Source organism: Schistocerca serialis, chromosome 1 (assembly GCF_023864345.2).
Source record: "Schistocerca serialis cubense isolate TAMUIC-IGC-003099 chromosome 1, iqSchSeri2.2, whole genome shotgun sequence".
Taxonomy (NCBI): domain Eukaryota; kingdom Metazoa; phylum Arthropoda; class Insecta; order Orthoptera; family Acrididae; genus Schistocerca; species Schistocerca serialis.
The window spans coordinates 766,836,085-766,861,110 of NC_064638.1; the positions used below are offsets into that span (position 1 = coordinate 766,836,085).

Sequence of the window (25,026 nt, forward strand, 5' to 3'; positions counted from 1 at the left end):
TTCACCAGCAGGGAGTACATGCTCTTCCGCAACGTTGGCGTACGGTCATAGAACGTGATGGAGGCTACGTAGAAAAATAGGACATGGACAAGACATGTTGGTGAATGTTGTCACCAGATTCTGGTTCTTAACAATAAATATGTTCTGAGAAAAGAAATGCGTATTGTGAGCCTGCCGAGAGGGAGGAGGGGAGGGTATTTGATCACCCTTCCCCAAAAATTGTGCTACACTTCCGAGCTGAGAAGTCAGCTGTGAGTACATTTAGGTGGCGGCGTTCAAGACATTATGCCTATATTCGTCCTCTTACCTCCAGATAGCAGCTATGTACAATTCACACGTTTACTGCCACATCAAGCGACCAATCACAGTTGATCGCACGACGACTGCAACGGAAACTAGGAACGATGGTGCAACCAGACTGACAAATGCTTCAAATGGCTCTGAACACTATGGGACTTAACATCTGAGGTCATAAGTGCCCTAGACTTAGAACTACTTAAACCTAACTAACCTACGGATAGCACACACATCCATACCCGAGGCAGGATTCGAACCTGCGACCGTAGCAACAGGGCGGTTCCGGACTGGAGCGCCTAGAACCGCTCGGCCACAACGGCCTGCCCCAGACTGACAGCCCGGGCCAACAGGACTTGTTTGCTAGGGGTTGAACCAAAAGCAAGGGTCACCATATCGAGGATTCATACAGCTTGCAGCTCGTCTCTAACACAATAAGAGACACAGACGGAGGGAAAAACGGTACGTAGTTGTGTGTTGTGGCATAATGTGCCTGTTACGGGCGTCATGATGAAGACAGCCCAAGCCTATCATATCTCGTTTGTACTTGTTAAGGAAACGCATATCAGTGCAGGGTGCATCCGTCCCGTTCTGTTGCCGTTCTTGTAAAGTCAGAAAGATGTACCTCTCCAACGGAAAGTGCACAAAAGACTCGTGCGATATATGTTACAACATTACTCAAGCGTCTGGAACCAGTACCGAACCAACAGTCTGCGCGTTTATATTTCCAGTATGAAATACCGGCTGTCAAAATGTATCGAAAACGGATAGTGAAAAAATAAGCAGATCATAATTTACCGAGAACATGCATGCATAACAAGCAAGAACGCGAAAAAGCAGTGTTCACAAGGCTAAGATTTAATATCTCGTCGCACCGATAACAGCAAAGCTAAATGTTCTGTCATTTTGACGTCAATCAGTTTACTGACTTCAGAACGGGCGTGATAATCATACAGTTCTCCACTCACGCTTCCGTCGCTTCCCGAGTAATGGACATTGGTACACAACTAATAAGTCTGCAACCGGCTTTACAAAATAATGACTGAATAGACAGCAGAAACAGACTTAAGATTATACCAGTTCTTCATCCAAGTAATCACGCTCTCATCCTTGGATATAAAGAGAGAATGGAACTATGATACATTCAGACACACAGGAAATTAAAACTAGTGAATAGCTTAGGTCGTGCTAAGTACAATTAATTATGAAATATATCACACACTTCAGTCTTGGCAACGCTGTCGGATAGTAGTTAAAGTGGGTAGCTGTTGTCACGTTTCATATACTAAAGTGTTGCCAAGCCACTTGCGTCATAACCTCAAGTGGCATCAGTTTCTCAAGTCTGTGGCCTTACAGCGGTTTGTCTAGAGAAAACGCCGGCGCCGAGCACTGATAAAGCACTTCAAGAGAAATTGTCTCAAATAATCTACTTATCTCAGAATCTCCAGGTTGCCGCAGCTGAGCTGGATGTGTGAGGAGTGCATACTGTTAAAGGTGCATGCTTTCCACGAAATAGGACGATAACGGGATTTCCTCAGCTATAAAGCAACAGCGTTCGTCAGCGGCGAACGCAGTCGCAGTCGCACACGATGGCCGCTGCACGCACCGCCCTGCCGCTGCTCTTTCTGTGGGCCGCTGCTGTCTCAGGTAAACTGCCTGCTCACTCACAAGTCCTTCGCAGTTCTTCTCTTTCCTCTTTTTTCTCTGGTTTTAATCGTAGGCGTCAAGCTTCAGGATATCATTTGCTCTTAATGCAAATCAGTATGTCAGATACCAGCAAAAGCTGCGTTTTTACAACAGCTACTATTAAGGAGGATGCCTAAACGAGCGACACCTTCAAAAAGACTTTGTCCTGAGCCGCTCGGTTCGTTTTTGTAGGTGAGATGTTAGAGTGTGACAGCTTTCTACTTTTACTGACATTGGGTCATCGCCATACACTCTTATGTAGTATCATGCTTAACGTCTGTTTTACTATGCATTATGTTGACTGACATTTTCAAAGATGTAGGATAACGATGATGATGACGGTAGGACTGTTTGGATGTCGAGGTCTTCAGCCCCTTTACCAAAATCTAATGATATGAGAATGAGTAAAAAGGCTTACAGTGATAAAAAAATCGCGTACTGAAATTAAAATAAAATGTTTTGCACGTAGTTCTTTTGTGCACACTTGCACACGAACACGCATATGCTCTCTCTGTTTCTCTCTCTCTCTCACCCTCCCCCTCTCTCTCTCTCTCTCTCTCTCTGTCTCTTTCTCTCTCTCTCTCTCTCTCTCTCTCTCTGTCTCTCTGCAGCGATTCAGCGATTATGGGGATCGTGACACCCCCTCCCCCCCCCCCAACACACAAGAACATTTTGCTAAAAAAAAAGTTTAAATTTTTACATACTTTAAAGTTTCTTAGATGATTTTAGGTGAATAAAGTAGCATGGAAACAGTCTAAAACCGGCAAGGAATTTTAGAAATTACATGTTTTGCTTAACGCAGAACACTTTCCATTGCTCCCTTGAGGTCTAGTCCACACGGACGGGCTAGAAGACTGACTGTCCCAGCCTGGTACATGCGCCCCTTCACTGGCTGGCTACTCCTGCTCAGGAGTGTCCATGCGATAGGTCATAGGGGGGGGGGGGAGGGAGGGGGGGATGCCAAACCGGTGGATAAGAATAATTTTTAATAATTTGGAAGACACAACGAGGCTTGTAATTAACCATAGTAAAGTTCTAGTTGAACCCCGTTAAAACCTGCATCATACCGACCTTTAAATCATTTCTTTGAAAGAAAAACACCTGACTTCACTATATTTATTCCTTTCCCTTAGAGCCAGGGGGGGGGGGGGCGAAGACGGCTGCGGGGCCCCCCTTGCCCCCAGGTATGACGTATGACACCGGCCGCTGTGCCGGAGCGGTTCTAGGCGCTTCAGTCCGGAACCGCGCTACTGCTACGGTCGCAGGTTCGAATCCTGCCTCTGGAATGGATGTGTGCCATGTCCTTAGGTTAGTTAGGTTTAATTAGTTCTAAGTCTAGGGGACTGATGACCTCAGGTGGTAAGTCCCATAGTGCTTAGAGCCATTTAAACCATTTTTATGGCACCTGCTCTCGACAGCAAATCGGATGCGGTTTCGGTGTCAACAGGTATAATGGGCAAATCACAGGCAGTTGGTGTGTGTGGGAGAAGGTAATACGCTGCCTGAATTTTGACAATAAACCTCTTCGTGACGGACAGTGCAGGTTCGAGAACATTTTTCCACACAAGCGACATTTCATTTGCCCTCTCCTCCCTCAGACGTTAGTGATTTTAGTTAGATTCTTGGTAAAGAATGGTTCAAATGGCTCTGAGCACTATGGGACTTAACCTCTGAGGTCGTCAGTCCCCTAGAACTTACAACTACTTAAACCTAACTAACCTAAGGACACCACACACATCTATGCCCGAGGCAGTGTTCGAACCTGCGACCGTAGCGGTCGCGCGGTTCCAGACTGAAGCGCCTAGAACCGCTCGGCCACACCGGCCGGCTCTTGGTAAGACAATTTTCGATAAATGTTCTAATACTTAGTTAATTACACGAAATGTGAAATGATTCAGAAGGAAATGTGCGCTTTTAACGCTGTAACCGAGATTCACAGTGGGTATTATGGGGGATTGAGGCAGACGCCCTCTTGCAATGCAGTCACAAAGCTTCATGTTTTTGTTAACACTGTGTAGTACTGAGGGCTAGATAGCTGCAAGACAGATAACTGAGGTTCTTAAAGATCGAATTACTTTTACATCTTTGATTACAAAGCTATCTACTGATTGTAATGATAAGTACGCTAATAAAATGTCACTTTTCATTTGAAGGTCATAACTTTTTTAGAAGCAAGGAATCGCGACAGCTGTTCGAAAACTAATGACTGATAGGTCGCGAAATGGAAACGACAGTGAAAATCCTATGAAGCTTTGTGCAGACATGTTGTGCAGTGTCTCTAATATGTCACGTCACGTCGCTCTTTTCGGTTCTGAGCATACAGTGAGAACGTAACGATGTCTAGAACAATAGTGTCTCCCACCAAGTGTAGGTGCCCACTGCGAGGTTGCGCCTGATTTCATGCAAACCCGCATAACGTACCTGTCATGCATTTCCTTCTCCAAGAGTCTTCCTGGCCACACGCTGCAGGGGCAATGAGGGACCCCAAGCAACATTTTCGATGGAAAGTGTTTCACCTCCCTCCATACAGCCCAGACTTGGCTCCCTGTGATGTTGATCTCTGCTCACATGAACCGCCAGCAATGAAGACAGCATTTTGGCACAGGCAACGAGCTGCTGACCAGCGTAGAGAAGTGACTGAAAGCGGAGGCGGCTGCCTTCTATGTCGAGGGTATAGGAAAGTCGGTGCAGCACTACGACAAATGTCTCAGTCGGAGCCGCGACTATGTGGAGAAGTAGGTGGAAGGTGTTGCAAACTGTGCAAATAAAACAGTTTTGTTGTTCACCACGGTTTCCACTTCGGTACCGATCGGATCTTGCTTTCCGGATAGCCCTCACAGGTTTGGCAACAAGTAAATTAAATATGCTTTATCTGCATTGGTGTAACTGTTTAAAAGATGGCTGTAGCTGCAGGAAAGTCGTCACCCAAGCTCACAGTAATTGTGTTTGGAGAAATAACATCTTTGCAAGATTTTCCGCTGCTTTTAGGGCGTTTACTCTATGTCGTGAAAAAGTTCATCATCCAGCGCTGAGCATTGCCGAAGCGCTCGGTATTTTGCTGTGAAATCTACATCAACATTTATACTCCGCAAGCCACCCAACGGTGTGTGGCGGAGGGCACTTTACGTACCAGTGTCATTGCCTCCCTTTCCTGTTCCACTCGCGTATGGTTCGCGGGAAGAACGACTGCCGGAAAGCCTCCGTCCGCGCTCGAATCTCTCTAATTTTACATTTGTGATCTCCTCGGGAGGTATAAGCAGGGGGAAGCAATATATTCGATACCCCATCCAGAAACGCACCCTCTCGAAACTTGGACAGCAAGCTACGCCGCGATGCAGAGCGCCTCTCTTGAAGAGTCTGCCACGTGAGTTTGCTAAACATCTCCGTAACGCTATCACGCTTACCAAATAACCCTGTGACGAAACGCGCCGCTCTTCTTTGGATCTTCTCTATCTCCTCTATCAACCCGACCTGGTACATATCCCACATTGATGAGCAATACTCAAGTATAGGCCGAACAAGTGTTTTTTAAGCCACCTCCTTTGTTGATGGACTACATTTTCTAAGGACTCTCCCAATGAATCTCAACCTGGCACCCGCCTTACCAACAATTAATTTTATATGATCATTCCACTTCAAATCGTTCCGTACGCATACTCCCAGATATTTTACAGAAGTAACTGCTACCAGTGTTTGTTCCGCTATCATATAATCATACAATAAAGAATCCTTCTTTCTATGTATTCGCAATACATTACATTTGTCTATGTTAAGGGTCAGTTGCCACTCCCTGCACCATGTGCCTATCCACTGCAGATCTTCCTGCATTTCGCTGCAATTTTCTAATGCTGCAACTTCTCTGTATACTACAGCGTCATCCGCGGTTGCAGACTTGCATTTTATTAGTCAAAATACCCCAAGGTTAATAATAGCAAATCAGAAGCATCTACATCAACATGACTACCTGCAGTTCATGCTTAAGTGCCTGGCAGACGGTTTATCGAACCATTTTCAAGCTATTTCTCTACCATTACACTCTCAAACAGCGCGCGGAAGAAACGGACACTTAAGTCTTTCCGCTGCCTTCTTTGAACGTTATCTTTGTCCTCCGACAATCCTATCTGGAAGGGATCCAATACCGCACAGCAGTATTCTAGCAGAGGACGGACGAGCATAGCTTAGGCAGTCTCTTTAGCACACTTCTTGCGTCTTTTAAGAGTTCTGCCAACAAAACCTTCCCCGCAACGTTATCCATGTGATCATTCCACTATAATTTGTTTGTAATTCTAATCCCTTGATATTTAACTGAAGTGACAATCCTTAGATTTGTGTGATTTATCGTGTAACCAAAATGTAACGGATCCCTTTTGGTGGAATGAGTGCAATATTACTTGGCCCCCAGCGGCGCAGACGGTGGGGTTGGGAAAGAGACAATGATAGTGGTGGGGAAGGTGTGGTTCTGTAGCCGAAGCCTTCGCAACAAATATCACGTGAAACTCGTAAGCTACAGTTAGCTAGTCAGCAAATGATAGTATTTATATATTATGTGAGTACGATCAATAATTCGACAAATCAACGGTTATTTATTAAAACACAATAAGTACAGGATTACGCGGAAATTGCAAAAGTGGGAGCGATTTATTTTCGCCTGTCTTGTGCACCTTCATTTGTTTCTCTTATATTAGCTTCTTTTCCCAAAACACACCAGGGTTTACACAATTTCACCTCGTTAATACCCTTAAACAGCTGCGATTGCGACTATTAATTAAACAATTGAGGACAAATAAGGTCAACACCCCATACTGAGTATAATAATAAAAGTATGATTCCTTCACTTATGTTATACAAACACATTCCAATTGTTATTTGACTAGCTATCGATAGCTATTAAAATAACTACATTATTTCGTTGAAAAAATCTGTGCTTGTATCGCAATATATAAGAAAGTTCGAATGTTAGCTATATGGCAAAATACTCTCCGCTTTGCATGCCATCAGTTACCAAAAATTCATTCCAGAGTTTCCAACCGTCTATGAGATATGATGGATGTTATGAATATTTTACTTGCAATCTATCGTTTGCACACACTACAAACTACACCACTACAAACAATCCATTTTCTCGAAATTGGCGGTAAACACAGATCTCGTTTCCAGTTTAAAGAAAAATTCAATATGTTAGCTCCATTTCGTTCGCAGTATTACACTACTCGTCATTAAAGTTGCTACACCAAGAAGAAATGCAGATGATAAACGGATATTCATTGGACAAACATATTATACTAGAACTGACATGTGATTACATTTTCACGCAATTTGGGTGCATAGATCCCGAGAAATCAGTACCCAGAACAACCACCTCTGGCCGTAATAACGGGCTTGATACGCCTGGGCATTGAGTCAAACAGAGCTCGGATGGCGTGTACGGGTACAGCTAGCTGTCCATGCAGCTTCAACACGATACCACAGTTCATCAAGAGTAGTGACTGGTGTATTGTGACGAGCCAGTTGCTCGGCCACCATTGACCAGACGTTTTCAATTGGTGAGAGATCTGGAGAATGTGCTGGCCAGGGCAGCAGTCGAACATTTTCTGTATCCAGAAAGGCCCGTACAGGACCTGCAACATGCGGTCGTGCATTATCCTGCTGAAATGTAGGGTTTCGCAGGGATCGAATGAATGGTAGAGCCACGGGTCGTAACACATCTGAAATGTAACGTCCACTGTTCAAAGTGCCGTCAATGCGAACAAGAGGTGACCAGGACGTGTAACCAATGGCACCCCATACCATCACGCCCGGTGATACGCCAGTATGGCGATGACGAATACACGCTTCCAATGTGCGTTCACCGCGATGTCGCCAAACACGGATGCGACCATCATGATGCTGTAAACAGATTCTGGATTCATCCAAAAAAATGACGTTTTGCCATTCGTGCACCCAGGTTCGTCGTTGAATACACCATCGCAGGCGCTCCTGTCTGTGATACAGCGTCAAGGGTAACCGCAGCCACGGTCTCCGAACTGATAGTCCATGCTGCTGCAAACGTCGTCGAACTATCGTGCAGATGGTTGTTGTCTTGCAAACGTCCCCATCTGTTGACTCAGGGATCGAGACGTGGTTGCACGATCCGTTACAGCCATGCGGATAAGATGCCTGTTATCTCGACTGCTAGTGATACGAGGCCGTTGGGGTCCAGCACGGCGTTCCGTATTACCCTCCTGAACCTACCGATTCCGTATTCTGCTAACAGTCATTGGATCTCGTCCAACGCGAGCAGCAATGTCGCGATACGATAAACCGCAATTGCGATAGGCTACAATCCGACCTTTATCAAAGTCGGAAACGTGATGGTACGCATTTCTCCTCCTTACACGAGGCATCACAACAACGTTTCACCAAGCAATGCCAGTCAACTGCTGTTTGTGTATAAAAAATCGGTTGGAAACTTTTCTCATGTCAGCACGTTGTAGGTGTCGCCACCGGCGCCAATCTTGTGTGAATTCTCTGAAAAGCTAATCATTTGCATATCACAGCATCTTCTTCCTGTCGGTTAAATTTCGCGTCTGTAGCAAGTCATCTTCATGGTGTAGCAATTTTAATGGCCAGTAGTCATGCGTCATGCGTCGAACCCAAATTCACAGCGTCCCCTACTTTTTACTGCCAAACATTACAATTTCTCGTAGCACCCTGCTTAATGCACAAATATCACAATAACTATGGCCGTTAACAAAATGGCAGCCAGCTCATCATGAAGCTGACAAATGAGGCTATGAGACGTGCGAGAACCTAGCTCAGAGCCCCAAACGGCTACTTGTGTGGTTTGGGCCTTAAACCGGCCCTGGTGATGCACAATGTACCTACTGTAGTTTAGTGAGCGTCTCCAGAACACACTCGCACTTGCTAAACGAACCCATGTCAAAATGGGCTGCTCTTCGTTGGATCTTCTTTATTCCTTCTATTGATCCCTCTTGGGTCCAGACCAGCCAGCGGTAAACAAGAGACGGCAAAACAAGGATTTTATACTTTGCCAATAGTGGGTAGATTACGTTGCCACAGGAATATTCGTGTGGTTCTGACATCTGCCTTCCCTACAATCAGTTTTGTGTGGTTATTCCACTTTGGGACAAGTTAAATCTCTCAAGGGGCAGTGCTTGTGCAAGTACTACCAGAACTTTTAAATGCTGATTGTTGTCGCAATATTGGAGAGGCTGTATTTCCGCTTTACTTATTCCTCTATTAAGCTTTGACAATGGCGTCAGTGAAGTTTCTGACTTTCTAGCGCATAACTGTGTCTATCCAAATAAAGTTTTATTAGAAAGCGGATCACTGGAGTAGATAGAGGCACCGACTTGAAAATATTTTTTTTTTTGGGGGGAGGGGGGGGGGAATGAATCATTTTGTTAGGTACTACATTTGACAGATAACTTTGCGTTTCCATCTACATGTTCGACACTCCAAACCAGTCCTATCTGCAGATGACACCAGTGTATTGATTGAAGGTGGAAATAGAAAGGCTCTTAGGCTGTATGCTGAAGTCACAAATGAAAAGATTTCAGAGTGGTTTGTGAGGAATAAGCTACTGATTAACCCTAAAAAAAAAACCACTATACAATTCCACACACAGCAAAATTAAAAATCCATTAAAACCAAATATTTTTTGGGAAACCAAGAAATTAAGTGTCACTGAAACAAAATTGCTTTGTTTACTTACAAGACAATCTGAAACGGAATTCCCACGTCACATTCTTAAATTCTAAGCTATCTAAAATGACCTATGAAATAGAATTATATGGAACAACACAAGTGCTGAAGGAGAGAGGTGTATTATGCAAGCATACTTTCCGTTTTGAGTTATGAGATCATATTCTTGGGAAATTCCCCGCACAGCGTAACAACTTTCAAGAAACAAAAATGATTGTGAGGATACTGAAAAATACAAACAGCTGAAAATCATGCAAACTACGATTGGCTGGCGACTAGCCCCTACCCCTCGACTCGCTGAAACGTCAATCACGATGTCATTTCAGCCGGAGTATAGGTCAGTAGTGGTACAAAACAAATACATAAATAAAGTTGAAGAAACATACCTTAACTTTTGATGGCAAATGTACTCCTCCTCAGATCATTCCTACATATGAACTCGTCACATATGGCATCAAGGTCGAATTTCATCGATTCATCTCTATGGGCGTTGAGAAGGGCGATGGCATTAAGACGATCCTGCCTCATTATAGAACGAAGATACGTTTTCACCCTCCGCAGACAAGAAAACGATCGCTCAGCGGTGCAGGACGTTACCGGAATCGTCAGCACTACACATATGAATTTCACTAGTTCAGGCAGTAGGTCAAACAGGTGGTTTTCCTGTTTTAGGTACTTCACTATGTCATCCAACGAACTAATATTCGCAGAATCACTACTTTGGATAATCTCATGAAACATACTTTGGTGGAGAAGCAAGCGTTCTTTGGTTCTTTGTCTGTATCTGATTCGTAGAAAGATAACATATCGAATGAATGTTTGTTATCATCAAGAAGAAATTGTTCAATTTGATTTACAAACATGAATGATTGAGTTTTTAACCGTTATTCAAAGAAGCTGGTGGATATATCCATTGTTTCATAATACAATCTTCTATACTTGCCACATACTTCAGTTAATGTTTCTACAGATGAATTGATGGAGTCATCGTATTTATTAGGGACTTTTCTTCTACGGGGTTATTTTGGGGAATCAGCATCCATATCTTGACATTTTGAAGTTGCTTCACCCCAGAATGATTCCAAATTGTTTCTCATAAATTTAATAGAAGTGGAAATCATCTTATTGGCCTCCACTAAGTGTAGGGATTTCCTCTGTAGTGCTATGTTTACGGTATCAATGTGATCAAACAGTTTTACCAAAAGTGATAATATGAAAAAGAAATCATATGTCTGCATATTAATCAAAAAGCCGTTTGCTTTGGCCCCAGTGTCTGAATTGTCATTTCTTGAAACATTTAGAAAAAATTCCTGGAGTTCTGTATAGTTGGACAAAACTGAAAACATTGCCAAGTATCTTACGGCCCATCTTGTAGGACAGAGTGGTTTCAAATTTGCAGAGGCATCTGCTTTCAGGTGAGCAAAAAGATCTAATCTTTTAGGTGAATCTCTCACAAAATGTATTAAGTCCTTCATAACATTCAATGCGTTTCGACATTCTGGAACTGCTTTCACAGTGTCTTGTAGTGTTACATTTAAACAGTGTGCAAGGCAGTGCACAAACATAGCTCTCTTCTCCATTTCCATAAACTTTGCCTGGACACCGTTATATAATCCGGCCATGTTAGCTGAACCGTCAAGGCATTGGCCCCTACAGTTAGATGTAGGCAAATCAAATCGTCTTAAAATATCGATAATAATATCAAACAGAGCCTTAGCTGTGGTACTTTGTATTGAGTATAGCCCTAAAAATATTCTTCTATCTCTAGCGAAGCATCAACAAATCTTATACAGATACTAGATTGCTCTTTGGTGGCTATGTCTGTTGTTTCGTCTGCTATTATTGCAAAATACTCTGCACTCTTGATATCCTCCAATAATTTTCTAAGAAGTGTATGACTTAAAATGGCCAAAATTTCGTTTTGCACATCATGGGATGTCCATTTGTAAGTTTCGCGCTGTAGCCATATTAAAAGTAGCTGCTTATCTTCACATCGAAGGCGTAATAAATTGTCAAACTTACTTGTTTCATCAGTATGCCCACGTATTGCAAGCCCCTGCACTGCTAAATAACGGAGGGAAGATATGATTTTTAGTAAACAAGTTCGGTTTTCTTTCATTTGTGTCAGTTTTTCTTTGTAATTCTGGCTAAATAAATTGACATTCGATTTTAAGGATTTGAATTTCAGTACAGGTTCTCTGTGGCAGCCTGATGCTTCATGCGCTTTCAACTTTTCTACCCCTTTCTTCCAGTTCGAAAAACCACTTTCCATGAAAGTTTTTCCATGTTGTGAGAAAACTGAAAACGATTTTCATCAAACATTTGTCTGCAAATTTTGCATAAAATAACATCTTTTGCCTTATTGTAATCGATCCATGCAACTGCTGTTTCCAAGAGGGCTGATAACAGTGTCGTTTTATTCCGGGAACAGTGTTTTTTGTCACCGCCACAGTTCCGTCACTATCTGTGTTTTTGTTGTCACACACAGCACCACTAACACCGGGTCTAGCTTCACCATCGCTAGCACTTGCCACATTGTCACATTTCTTCCTAATTATAAACTTGTCCATTTTAAACTGGACAGTAAGGGACGAAAGATTAACAACTGAACCGAGTCACATAAGACTACCTGACCACTGGCGATGCCCAGCTCCGCAATATTTACGTTCGCTGTCAACATTAGCTGCGGCCTGCGTAACAGTACTGTGCGCCTAACAAGAAGTAGCCATGTAGTAATAGAGTTGATTATTGTCAGGGCCGGCTCTAGGGAGGGGCGAACTGTGCCATCACCTAGGGCGGCAGATTTTTGGGGATGGCAAATCCATCTTGCGTAAATGAAGGAATGTGAGAATAAATTGGAAATACAAATTATTCATAAAATCAAGGGTCTTATTGAAAATTATCTATGATACAGAAACAGTGTGCTCCGATTTACGAAAGAAACGTTTCCTCCAACAAAAATGGCTTAAAATGTATTGCACTGTAAACGTATAAACTGACTGCTGCTTTGAACTTAAAGACATATTCACAACAAAGAGACGAATGAGTGTGATATGTGAAAAAAGGCGTCATGTATGAAATATATTGTGGGAAAAGTTGACTATGTCGAAAAAGGGGGGGTGGGGGGGGGGGGGCGCTTGACATGTTCGCGCGGGGCGACAAAATCCCTGGAGCCGGTCTGATTTGTGTGGTGTTGTACCTAGTGATTGTCGACAGAATTTACAAAAATGAATGAAGAGACTTTAACGTTACCTACTACTTCTAGCGATCGCCATCAAAGTCGGTGTCACCATTGCTCATTAGTTTCTTTTACAAGCTGCCAGCAGGCTGCTGTGGGAGGAGGTGGAGCTCGTCCTAGCAGCCAAACCCTGCGAGCTCATGGTGAGCTTTCGTTCCCCGCATACCTCCGTACAGTAAAAGTGTGCGAATAGTACAGATGCAGGGGACAAACCCTGTCACGACAGTTCGTCATATGCAGAGGTTGGAGGAGTAGCAGAAAGGAATACGCAATAGCTCGTAAAATCGGTATTTTTTTCCTACATAATCATTACATACTATTATGCAAAAATGTATGTGCAAGTTTTAACAAATTTCCCAGTAAAGGATGAGGAAGGGGGAGAGAGCGGTGAGAAATGCATGTTTGAATATTGGGGGGGGGGGGGGGGGGGAGGGCGAGGCCACTACCTTTAACTATTGGGGGGGGGGGGGGGGGTGCACAAAGTACCTTGCCCCCCTAAGTCGGCGCCACTGGGTGTAGATCTGCACCGTGCTAACTGTCATGTAAGTATAGTGAAAATTTATGGTCTGTGTGGTACTAAGACTTTTGTTTATTTTCAATTTAGAACTTTACTGTGGGAAGAAACCAAATGGACCTTTCTGCCTACTAAATGAGCCCACTGACGCTGCAAACAGATTGGTAGAGCCAATGTCAGGGTGAAGCAGAAATAATCTACTGATAATTGGTACATCGTTTACTCATTAGCGTTATCTCTCCAACAGAAAGGTGTCACTACGATTGGTACACTACATAAGAGTAAAAGAGAAGCGCCCAAACAGTTTTTACCACACAAAGTTCGTGCAGCTGCTTCTAACATTTTTGGCTTTCAAAAAGCCACAACTCTTATCTCACATGTTCCTAAAAAGAACAAAACTGTGTTGTTGGTTTCTACGATGCATGACGAGGGAACTGTGGATGAAGAGACAGGGAAGCCAACGATAATTTCAGATTATAATGCGACAAAAGGAGGAGTAAACACAGTTGACCAGTTGTGTGACAGATACAGCGTTTCTTGAGTGACAAGGAGATGGCCATTGGGCTTCTTTTATGCATTACTCAACATAGCAGCAATAAACACCTTTATAATTTACAAAAACAGTCATCAAAATGAACCAACCAGTAGAACACTTTTGAAGAATTTGGTTCTTCAGATGATGAAACCATACCTAATTATTAGATCAACTATTGTGTCACTGCAAACAGACGTAAAGGCGTTTCTGCGGAGGTAAAAGCCAAAAGATGAGGAACAACAAGGACCTTCGTCAGCAAGGGAGAGAGGACGGTGTGCGATTTGTGGAAGAGCTAAGAACAAATTTGCACCTATAAAATGTACTACCTGTCATTGTTACATGTGTGAATATCTCTCAAAAACCATAACTGTATGTCAAAATTGTGAAGTTGGCACTAAATACCACAATTCTCAATAAAATCATTGCATATGACAAAATACGTGACAAGTAAATGATATAGCTCTATTCTGTTCGTAGATTAGATAGTTTTCTCGCATACAGGCCTAACAAAAAATTGTAATAATTTTCCTTTTTCTTATTAGTAAATACTGCAACCTGTACAGGGGAATGGTCCAATAAGACATATCGAAACCTACCCTGAACTATTTTACACAGGAAGAAGACAACGAGAGAAATCCACTATCAAAATTTTAGCTGCTAAGAGGCACTGCAAGTATTTAAAAAGAAGCTAAAAACTGACAAATTCCTAGCGCGCCAGGAGGAAACACGACACAACCCGATCGTAATTTCTAAAGGACGTTTCAGCTTGCCTATCGTTGATAGTTTCTCTGACACTACAGTGCACCGTTATTATTCTGTCCGCCCCCGGTAGCTGAGTGATCAGCGCGACCGAATGTTAATCCTAAGGGCCCTGGTTCGATTCCCGGCTGGGTCGGAGATTTTCTACGCTCACGGACTGGGTGTTGTGTTGTCCTAAACATCATCATTTCATCCCCATCGACGCGCAAGTCGTCGAAGAGGCATCAAATCGAAAGACTTGTACCCGGCGAACGGTCTACCCGGCGGGAGGCCCTAGTCACACGACGTTTACATTTTTAGTTATTATTCTCTCGAATTAGCCACAGAGGTAACATCTATTACAAATTATCAGTTGCTTTTTGCATTATTGGAAAGTATTGACAATACAAATGAAGCTGAATTAATATTTGTTGTGCTTTCGTGAGGCTTGCCAACCAATAGTGTCTTTTTTTTCTTACAGTTTCACAGTAATGTGGAATCCAATTAAAGTTCTCAATTTTGCATTGATGAAATATGAAGAACGTGGTTTCCAGGCCGAAATCACATACTTCTCCTGAGGACATACATATGTGTCATTTGTTAGTTGATTTCCTTGGCATTCATTCGAATGATGTCGACGTTTCGTTTAAAATTGTGGATACGTTAGAAGAAATAGGAAATAACTGTGACAATTCCATGAACTATGGTTCGGACGACGTCAGTTGTGCCAGTAACAGTTCCGAAGAAGAATACCTTTCAAGCCTAAAACAACACGTACTGCAACACCTTCCAGCGACAAAGAAAAGGTACTGAAATACTGGTTAAACAAAGGAGTGGGAAAACGCTTGACGTTACGCAGTGTGCAAAGGCATTTTCGTTTCGTAAAATAGGAGTGTGAACTTTACAAATGGAATAATGAATTACATGAAGTAAGAAATGTGCGCCAAACGGAAACCAGAAATTATCTGAATGAAAAACTGTTCGAAACATTCAGAACTGCTCGTGAGAGGCTGTGCACCGTTACCGATGGAGATCTGCGAGACTGGGCCCTCCGAATTGCATCTGATGGACACTGCAAATTTCCAGGCTTCGTCGATCTGGCCACGCAGGTCCAAGAAATTGTACAGAATAGGAAGTCGCAAATTACGAAGTTTACGTCACGTAAACGTGTAGAGCAGCTGCCAGTGATAGACAGCGCCATACAGAAATTCATAACTGATGTAAAGACGAAACTTGCTGTTATCCCCGCAACTGCGGTTTCTGATCAGTCAGGTTTCGTGAAAAAACTGCTTGCACATCGTACTTTATCATTTCGGGGTGAAAAAAGGACGGAGTCAGTTGCCCAATCAATGAATGCAATGACACATTCATGAACGATAATGCCAGTGATAAGTATGAGTGGTTTACTGTTTCCGCAGCTGTATATATGTCTTGAAGAACCGCAAGGCAAATTAGGACCAAAAATTATAAATGGGCTGTTTAGTTGCAAAAATCTTGTAATCGACGTGTCAAAATCTGGAAAAATGGGAAAGAATAATTCTGAACATTTCGTTCGAAACGTATTCCTACTAGCTGCAGAAACTAATTCATTGCTTTAGTTGGATTCATGGTCTGGACGTAACGACGCCTCTGTTTTTGTGAAGGACGACGAAAAATCTGTAGATGTAATGTGATTTCCGCCTTACCTTTCTCTCATTTCAGGTTTATCAGCGGAACAGTATTCTTCATTTGTGCATTACCAGTTTTCTTCGCCACGCTTTACGAATTTGATCAAGTATGCCTGGTATGCAGCGCAATATGCACAACAATAGGCGGGACCATTTCTCACTCCATCACAGTTCTGTCTAAATAAAACTAGTGGTTGCTGGGAAATGCCTGAATGCAGCAATTTTTCCTTTGTCCGGTGTGCCTGGTGCAAGAAAAATGTTTGTTTTTGTCGCTCTATAGACACTTCGGATTTTTGTGACGACTACAGGGAATAAACAAAGAACTGTTTCACTGACATTCAAATGTACAACATACAAACATTATGGCCTACAGGAGTTGTTATAAAACGTAGTACTGCAAGACACATTTCATTTCAACAAATTAAAAGTCTTCAATGATGGAGGTCGTCTGTGACGTCAAACACTGCCATATTTTATTTTTTCCGTTAGCCACTGTAATCAGAATTACATGGGCAAGAATTGAACTGTCGATATGAAGTTACTCAAAAACATGTTTTTTTTATAGTTTAAGCCCGGATTTCACCAGAACAAACAAGCTAACAGGCATGAGCAAAAGAGAATTCTGTCTGGAGCGGCCTCTTGCAGGTCTTTCAACTGGACACTACTGCAGCTACTTACATGTCCCTAATTTTCTCCAGTTACTTAACTGGAAAATGGTGATGTGCAGTTTAACGTGGAATCTGAACCTGTGTATTTCGTGGCAACTCCATCTGTGAGGAGTGAATGCTCGGTTAAAAATCATAGTGAAAAGTTGTGGCATGAACAGGGTGTGATCACGAAGCGCGCGCTTTGCACTTTTTTTCCCCTTATTGTTCGTTGCATTTGTTGGGGGCGGAAGTCCCATAACACCCATTCAAGTTCAGCGTTGATCCGTTCACTCAGTTTTATTTATTGCAAAGGTCAGTTAACTCTCTGACAGAGCACGCTGAGCTACTGAGCTACCGTGCCGGCGATTTTTGATTTAGGGGGAAAAAAAAAAACGAATATGACCACCTAGACCTCACACGCGTAGCGGAAACGCTAGCTGTGTCACCTCTTGAGATGATGCTCGACGTCGGTAATTAGTGTTCTGTTTATAAATTTCCCTTCAATGGTAATGAGAAGCCAGGGAAAAATGGCAGCCGACATACAAGGAAAATTTTGCGCCAGTGCTAAGGAGAGATTGAGATGCAATTCCGTGTAAAGTGCACGGTCTCCACTCATGTCACGCTTCCACACAAATTAAGACAAATTCTTCCTTCCCTGCGCCATTTTGCATATTCCGTCAAGAACAGTGCGCTCGTCTTGCAAAATAATTCTCACTGAATAGCAAAGTTTCCCATTGTGGCTCTAACAAGATAAGAGTTGTATCCTGTATGCCGAATATTAGCTCCAAACTAATAACACAGCATTCATAGGCAATGTTCGCTACCACGTGTTCTCTTCCGTTCCCTCTAGCAAAAACGATTCTACCCATATACAAGCGAATGGTAGTGAATTTTCTGCAAACGCTCATTCGCACATGTTCGCTTCCATTCCCTCCATTGTAAACCAAGCTTAGGTGGTTAAAACTGGTGCCTGTGAACTCCTGATAAATCCGCTACGCGGCGCTGCGTGAGTGATTCTCCGAGCCGTGCGTTAGGCGGGCAGGGCAGTACAAACCGCTGTTATAAGCTGTTCTTCGCGAGACAAAAATGTGTAACTTCAACATTTTTTACAAAATGTTTGCAGTGCCTCTTAGCAGCTAAAATTTTGTCAGTGCATTTCTTTCGTTGCCTTCTTCCTGCGTAAAAAATTTCAGGGTAAGCTTCGACATGTGTTATTGGACCATTCCCTTTTTAGTTACATTTTGTACTTCATTGTGTTTTAACGTTGCTTATATATCTTATGTGTAAAGACTATTGTCAAACTTCGAAATAAGGTTGCATTACATTATTTATAGGCCTACAATAATTTTTGTACCAATTCAGGCACTTTTAAAAGTTATATGTCTACATTTACAAAAACTATTTTTGTGATTACATACACTATGTAGCTATGTCCTAGGTTTATAACTGAGAAAACGCAGTGATAGCGAGCGAATTTGCACCGCACAACTGCTGAACACAATTATTGGTGCTGCTGCTTGAGGGCTAATATGTAACAGTACTCTTGTATATTTTAAGGTCGCTACAGTTTCCAGTCATTGACCATCAGCAGCCTACCGTTTTTTGTTGCGGTCTTCAATCCAGAGACTGGTTTGATGCAGCTCTCCATGCTGTTCTATCCTGTGCAAGCTTCTTCATCTCCCAGTATCTACTGCAACCTACATCCTTCTGTACCTGCTTAGTGTAATTATCTCATGGTCTCCCTCTACAAATTTTTACCCCCCACACTGCCCTCCAATAATAAATTGGTGATTCCTTGGTGCTCAGAACGTGTCCTACCCACCGATCCCTTCTAGTCGAGCTGTGCCACAAATTTCTCTTCTCCCCAATTCTATTCAGTTCCTCCTCATTAGTTATGTGATCTACCCATCTAATCTTCAGCATTCTTCTGTAGCATCTCGTTTCGAAAGCTTCTATTCTCTTCTTGTATAAACTATTTACCATCCATGTTTCACTTCCCTACATGGCTATGCTCCATACAAATACTTTCAGAAATGACTTCCTAACACTTAAATCTATACTCGATGTTAACAAATTTCTCTTCCTCAGAAACCCTTTCCTAGCCATTGCCAGTCTACATTTTATATCCTCTCTACTTCGACCGTCCTCAGTTATTTTCCTCCCCAAATAGCAAAACTCATCTACTAATTCCCTCAGCATCAACCGATTTAATTCGCTTGCATTCCATTATCCTCGTCTTGCTTTTGTTGATGTTCATCTTATATCCTCCTTTCAAGACACTGTCCATTTCGTTCAACTGCTCTTCCAGATCCATTGCTGTCTCTGACAGAATTACAATGTCATCAGTGAACCTCAAAGTTTTTATTTTTTCTATGTGGATTTTAATTCCTACTCCGAATTTTTCTTTTGTTTCCTTTACTGCTTGTTCAGTATACAGATTGAATAACATTGGGATAGGCTACAACCCTGTCTCACTCCCTTTCCAACCACTGCCTCCCTTTTATACCTCTCGACTCTTATAACTGCCATCTGGTTTCTGTACAAATTGTGAACAGCCTTTCGCTCCCTGTATTTTACCCCTGCCACCTTTAGAATGTGAAAGAGAATGTTCCAGCCAACATTGTCGAAAGCTTTCTTTAAATGCTAGAAACGTAGGTTTGCCTTTCCATAATTTATCTTCTAAGGTAAGTGGTAGGGTCAGTATTGTCTCACAAATTCTAACATTTCTACGGAGTCCAAATTGATCTTACCCAAGGTCGGCTTGTATCAGTTTTTCCATTAGTTTGTAAAGAATTCACATTAGTATTTGCAGCTGTGACTTATTAAACTGATAATTTGGTAATTTTCACATCTGGCTACACCGGCTTTTTTTGGGATTGGAATTATTACATTCTTCTTGAAGTCTGAGGGTATTTCACCTGTCTCATACATCTTGCTCACCAGATGGTAGAGTTTTGTCAGGGTAAGGCTATCAGTAGTCCTAATGGGATGTTGTCTACTCCCAGGACCTTGTTTCAACTTAGGTCTTTCAGTGCTCTGTCAAACTCTTCACGCTGTATCATGTCTCCCATTTCATGTTCATCTACATCCTCTTCCATTTCCATAATATTGTCCTCAAGTACGTCGCCCTTGTACAGACCCTATATATACTCCTTCCACCTTTCTGCTTTCTCTTCTTTGCTTAGAATTGGGTTTCCATCTGAGCTCTTGATATTCATACAAGTGGTTCTCTTTTCTCCAAAAGTCTCTTTAATTTTCCTGTAGGCAATATCTGTCTTACCCCTAGTGATATATGCCTCTACATCCTTACATTTGTTCTCTAGCCATCCGTGCTTAGCCATTTTGCACTTCCTGTCTATCTCATTTTTGAGATGTTTGTATTCCTTTTTGCCTGCTTCATTTACTGCGTTTTTATATTTTCTCCTTTCTTCAATTAAATTCAATATATCTTCTGCTGCCCAAGGATTTCTTCTAGCTCTCGTCTTTTTACTTACTTGATCCTCTGCTGCCTTCACTATTTCATCTCTCGAAGCTACCCATTCTTCTTCTACTGCATTTCTTTCCCCTGTACTTATCAACTGTTCCTTAATGCTATCTCTGAAACTCTCTACAATCTCTGGTTGTTTCAGTTTATCCAGGTCCCATCTCCTTAAATTCCCACCTTTTGGCCGTTTCTTCGGTTTTAATCTACAGTTCATAACCAATAGATTGTGGCCAGAGTCCACATATGCCCTTGGAAATGTCTTACAATTTAAAAACTGGTTCCTAAATCTCTGTCTTATCATTATATAACCTATCTGAAACCTTCCAGCGTCTTCAGGCCTCTTCCATGTATACAAACCTCTTTCATGATTCTTGAGCCAAGTATGTGATACTTGAGTTTCTCCCGGTGTATTTGATAATCAAAATATCCACGAGTGTACTGCCGGTCTACAGGGTCCAACGGGCACAATATTTCGGCGATCATACATGTCGCGATTATCAGGTGAACTGACGGACTGAGCTCCTGTGAACGTGCCGCCACGGAGATCCGTACGCTATGGTTGCTCAGAGGGAACTGGGTTCGGTCGCGGCGGCGACCGATTTAAATACCCTCCGCCCGCGGCGCGCTCCCTCCGCCGTCCGCGCCCCGCGCCACGGTCGCGCGGTGGAACAGATTGCGACGGCGTCTGAGATGACGCCGGGAGTGATTGCTCTGTTCGCCGTGGTCGTCACAACTATACGTTTGCTCGATTTACTCTTGATTAACCCAATCGCTGGTTCCCAAGCCTTGCTAAGATTATAGCCGTAGTCACGGTTTAAGAGGTCGTCATTGGTGCGAATTTCGATGGCCTCTCTAACAACGCTGTCCCAGTATCTCGACGTCTGTACCAGAATCCTCGTGCGTTCATACTCCATAGCGTGATTTTCCGACAAACAATGTTCAGCGATAGCCGACTTGCTCAGATACATCAGTCGAGTGTGCCTCTGGTGTTAACGGCATCGATCCTCGACGGTACGCATCGACTGACCACATTGACACGGAATCTGGTAGACGCCGGCCTTCCTCAAACCGAGGTCATCTTTGGCGCTCCCCACCAGTGCACGAGTCTTATTTGGAGGACAAAACACAGTTCCGACCCGGTGTTTCTTCAAAATGCGGGCGATTTTCCCCGAGAGTGCGCCTGTATATGGAATAAACGCAGTGCCTACCTCCTCCCTCGTGATTTCATCCATCTTCACAGGTTGTGCTGTAGTGGTTGGGCGGAGAGCACGTTGAATCTGCCACTCTGAGTACCCATTTTTTCGAAATACAGTTCTCAGATGTTCCAATTCCTGGGGTAGACTCTCTGCATCAGAGATAGTGCGCGCCCTGTGTACTAGAGTTTTAAGTACCCCATTCATCTGTGAAGGGTGGTGGCAGCTGTCTGCGTGCAAATACAGATCAGTGTGCGTTGTCTTCCGATACACCCCATGACCTAAGGTGCCGTCAGCCCTTCTCTTGACCAAGACGTCAAGTAAAGGTAATTTACCCTCCGTTTCAGTCTCTATAGTGAATTTGATGTTGGGGTGTATGGAGTTTAGACGTGTAAGGAAGCCAAGGAGTTTATCCATACCATGTGGCCAGATGACGAACGTGTCGTCCACGTAACGGAAAAAGAAGTAGGTTTCCATTCGGATGACGACAGGGCTTCATCCTCGAAGTTCTCCATGTACAAATTCGCTACCACCGGTGAGAGTGGGCTACCCATGGCGACTCCCTCCGTTTGTTCGTAGTATTCTCCATTAAAAAGAAAATACGTGGAAGTCAAAACAGGGAATGCGTGTAAGTATTGCAGCCTCCTAACAGACCATCTTCCACTGGTGCTAGATGTTCCTCTGCTGGCTAGGAGAGACCTGTTGTACCAACATGATGGCTGTCCAGCCCGTAGTGCACGAAGTACTGCAGCATGTATTGACTAATTGTATCCAAATCATTGGATTGGAAGCAGAGGACCCGTGCCTTGGCCACCCTATTCTGCAGGTTTGATATCTGTAGACTTTTTTCCGTGGGGAAAGCTGAAAGACGCTGTCTACAAGGGCACACCAACTACAGCCAATGATACGCAACAATGTATTACTGTAGCTTGCTTGGACATCTTCACTGGAATGCAAGCATGTGTGCAGCAGTTGATCCATACCAGACTGGAAACATGTACTGCCTCTGTCGGTGGTCATTTTGAACACAACCTGTGATGGTCAGTTGTTTCGTTACTGGTCAGAAGCAACACAACTAGCGTATGTGCTTGTGTGAGTGTTTAGTGTGTGATACTGCAGGTATTGTACAAGTGCCGGGGTGGGAACTTTTCAAAATAAGATATCTTGTAAACGACTCACACTAGACTGCTGCAACAAACACCACTGACATTCTTATTTATCCTACTTTTAGTTTTTTAATATCAATAGGTATTATTTCATTTAAAAAGTGTATGTTTGCTCAAAAATTCTACTGTATAATTAATACTACGATCTGTTCATTGGCTAACAATATAAGCCCCTGACTACCAATCTATTATGTGAAAACCACAATAAGACTTTCAGTTTCCATAGAGCGTCTAAGCTGGTTCAACCTTTATATGTAGGTGCAAATGTATATATGTAATTTTTGTTTTTGTAAATAACATGAATTCATTTGTAAAGGCCTGTCTTGATCACATAAATTGTACAATTCACGATTATTGGTTTTAGCTATTGCCATCTTCAGATCTATTACAAATAGAAAAATAATGGTGTAACCAATTGGTTTCAATGAGTTGAAAAAAATCTGTAGCAGGCCTAGTAATACATAAGAAAAATAAAAAAAATTACTTGAGTAACAGCCATGCATACCAGACATTTATACTTATAAAAATATTCTGATGTAGATTTTGCTTCATCTAATTGAACTTAGCTGGTTACATCACTGCTCTTCTGTTTGTAACAAATATGGAGACAGCAACAGCCAAAACCGGTAATTCTTAATTTTATAACTTATATGATCAAAACAGACCTTTACAAATGATGGGACATAACATGATTGCTGACTCATTTACAGACATTATGCCTTCAATTGATAAATAGTGTGAATGTTACTTTGTACCATTTGTGCATATGTCTATATAAATCACAACCAGTCCAGAAACGCAAAACCCCGCCTGTTCTTGTTTGCTTTAAACTGCTATGTCTGCAGAGCTGGGCCAAAGTAATTCTGTGCTTCTGGCAGAACTGCCAAGACTGCCCCTCTCATCCAAAAAATTCAACCATTTCAACAATTTTATAATTTGTTAAGTTCATTTAATAAAAATAATGCATTATTGAAAATGTTACAAAAATAAACTATATTTCAAAAAAATATTGCAACTCAACAAATTGAGTGTATTATTGAAGTAAATTACTAATTGTATAACCTTTTTAATAACTTGAAACTAAAACAAATTCTATAATTTATTGTTTATGTCAGCACTGTACAGTGGTTTCAGTATATTGTATAATAAAGAATGGAATTTATTTACTTTTTATGAATTATTAATTAGAAATAAAACAAAAAGGTCTCTAATTAAGAAATGAGAAAATTTTATTTTCCAGGAGTTTTCTTTTTATTACAATTTTTCTTTGCATTTCCGTGCTTTCAGTGAAGCAAAATAATTGATTATGCTGTGGATTAGATACATAACCCACATAAATGATACTACATAGACTTGTGATGTACAGAAACAAGTTCACACACAAAAGGATGCAAGACCATTCAGACAGGAGTTAGCAAAATACTGAACTTACAAGGTTATAGTAAAGATAAAAATACCTGTTGGAGACGTCACATGTATGTATTGATAATTTCACGATATACAAACACAAAATATGTCACTGCCACCCTCCTCCCTTATGTAAAGGAGCATGCAGGATGTATCAATATTTAAACTCAAATTGTTGACAGCCTTTTGTATGGGAAAGGTTGCGTGGCAGCAGCAAAGCTACTAGCTGCAGCACAGGTGTATCCACAGGTTGTGGAGTGGAGGTGACCACTGTTTGGGAAGTTTGACTGTGTGACTCAGGACTAGTTGTGGCGTGAGTTGTTGGTGGGATATCTAGGACAGTTGAGGTTACAATCCTAGCTCGTTTGACTCATTTGATAGAGACAATGAAGGGTTTGCCATTGTATGGAATGTCTGTCATGTGGTCCCCTCTGTGCAACACCAGCAAAGGACCTGTGTATGGTGGCTGGAAGGGCGTTCTGACTTACTCTGTATGCTGCATTATGTGTGAAAATCTGTGCAAATCTTTGTGGACAAACACATGATGGTCGCCATGGCGAGAAGCAGGGACGCAGAAAATAAATATTGGTGCATTGGTACTTTAGCCACTGCGTTAACTGTGGATGTTGTATTGAGCAGGTAGCAGTGCTAACAGTAAATAGTCTGCTGGAATGTGTAGAGGCTCGTCATATGCCATTTCGAACTCAGATGCATGAATGTCAGGTTTGAACTCAGATCTGAAGCTGAAGACAG

At 42.3% G+C, this 25,026-nt stretch overlaps 1 protein-coding gene across 1 annotated transcript in view; it reads left to right on the plus strand.

The window, feature by feature from the left end:
• Nucleotides 1-1,838: 1,838 nt before the first annotated feature.
• The window catches only part of LOC126482415 (trypsin-1-like), a 180,463-nt gene continuing 157,275 nt past the window's right edge, over nucleotides 1,839-25,026 (plus strand). Inside the window, exon 1 of the mRNA XM_050106528.1 lies at nucleotides 1,839-1,941. Coding sequence (XP_049962485.1) covers nucleotides 1,884-1,941 — 58 coding nt within the window. The 5' untranslated portion in view covers nucleotides 1,839-1,883. The remainder of the gene's footprint in view (nucleotides 1,942-25,026) is intronic.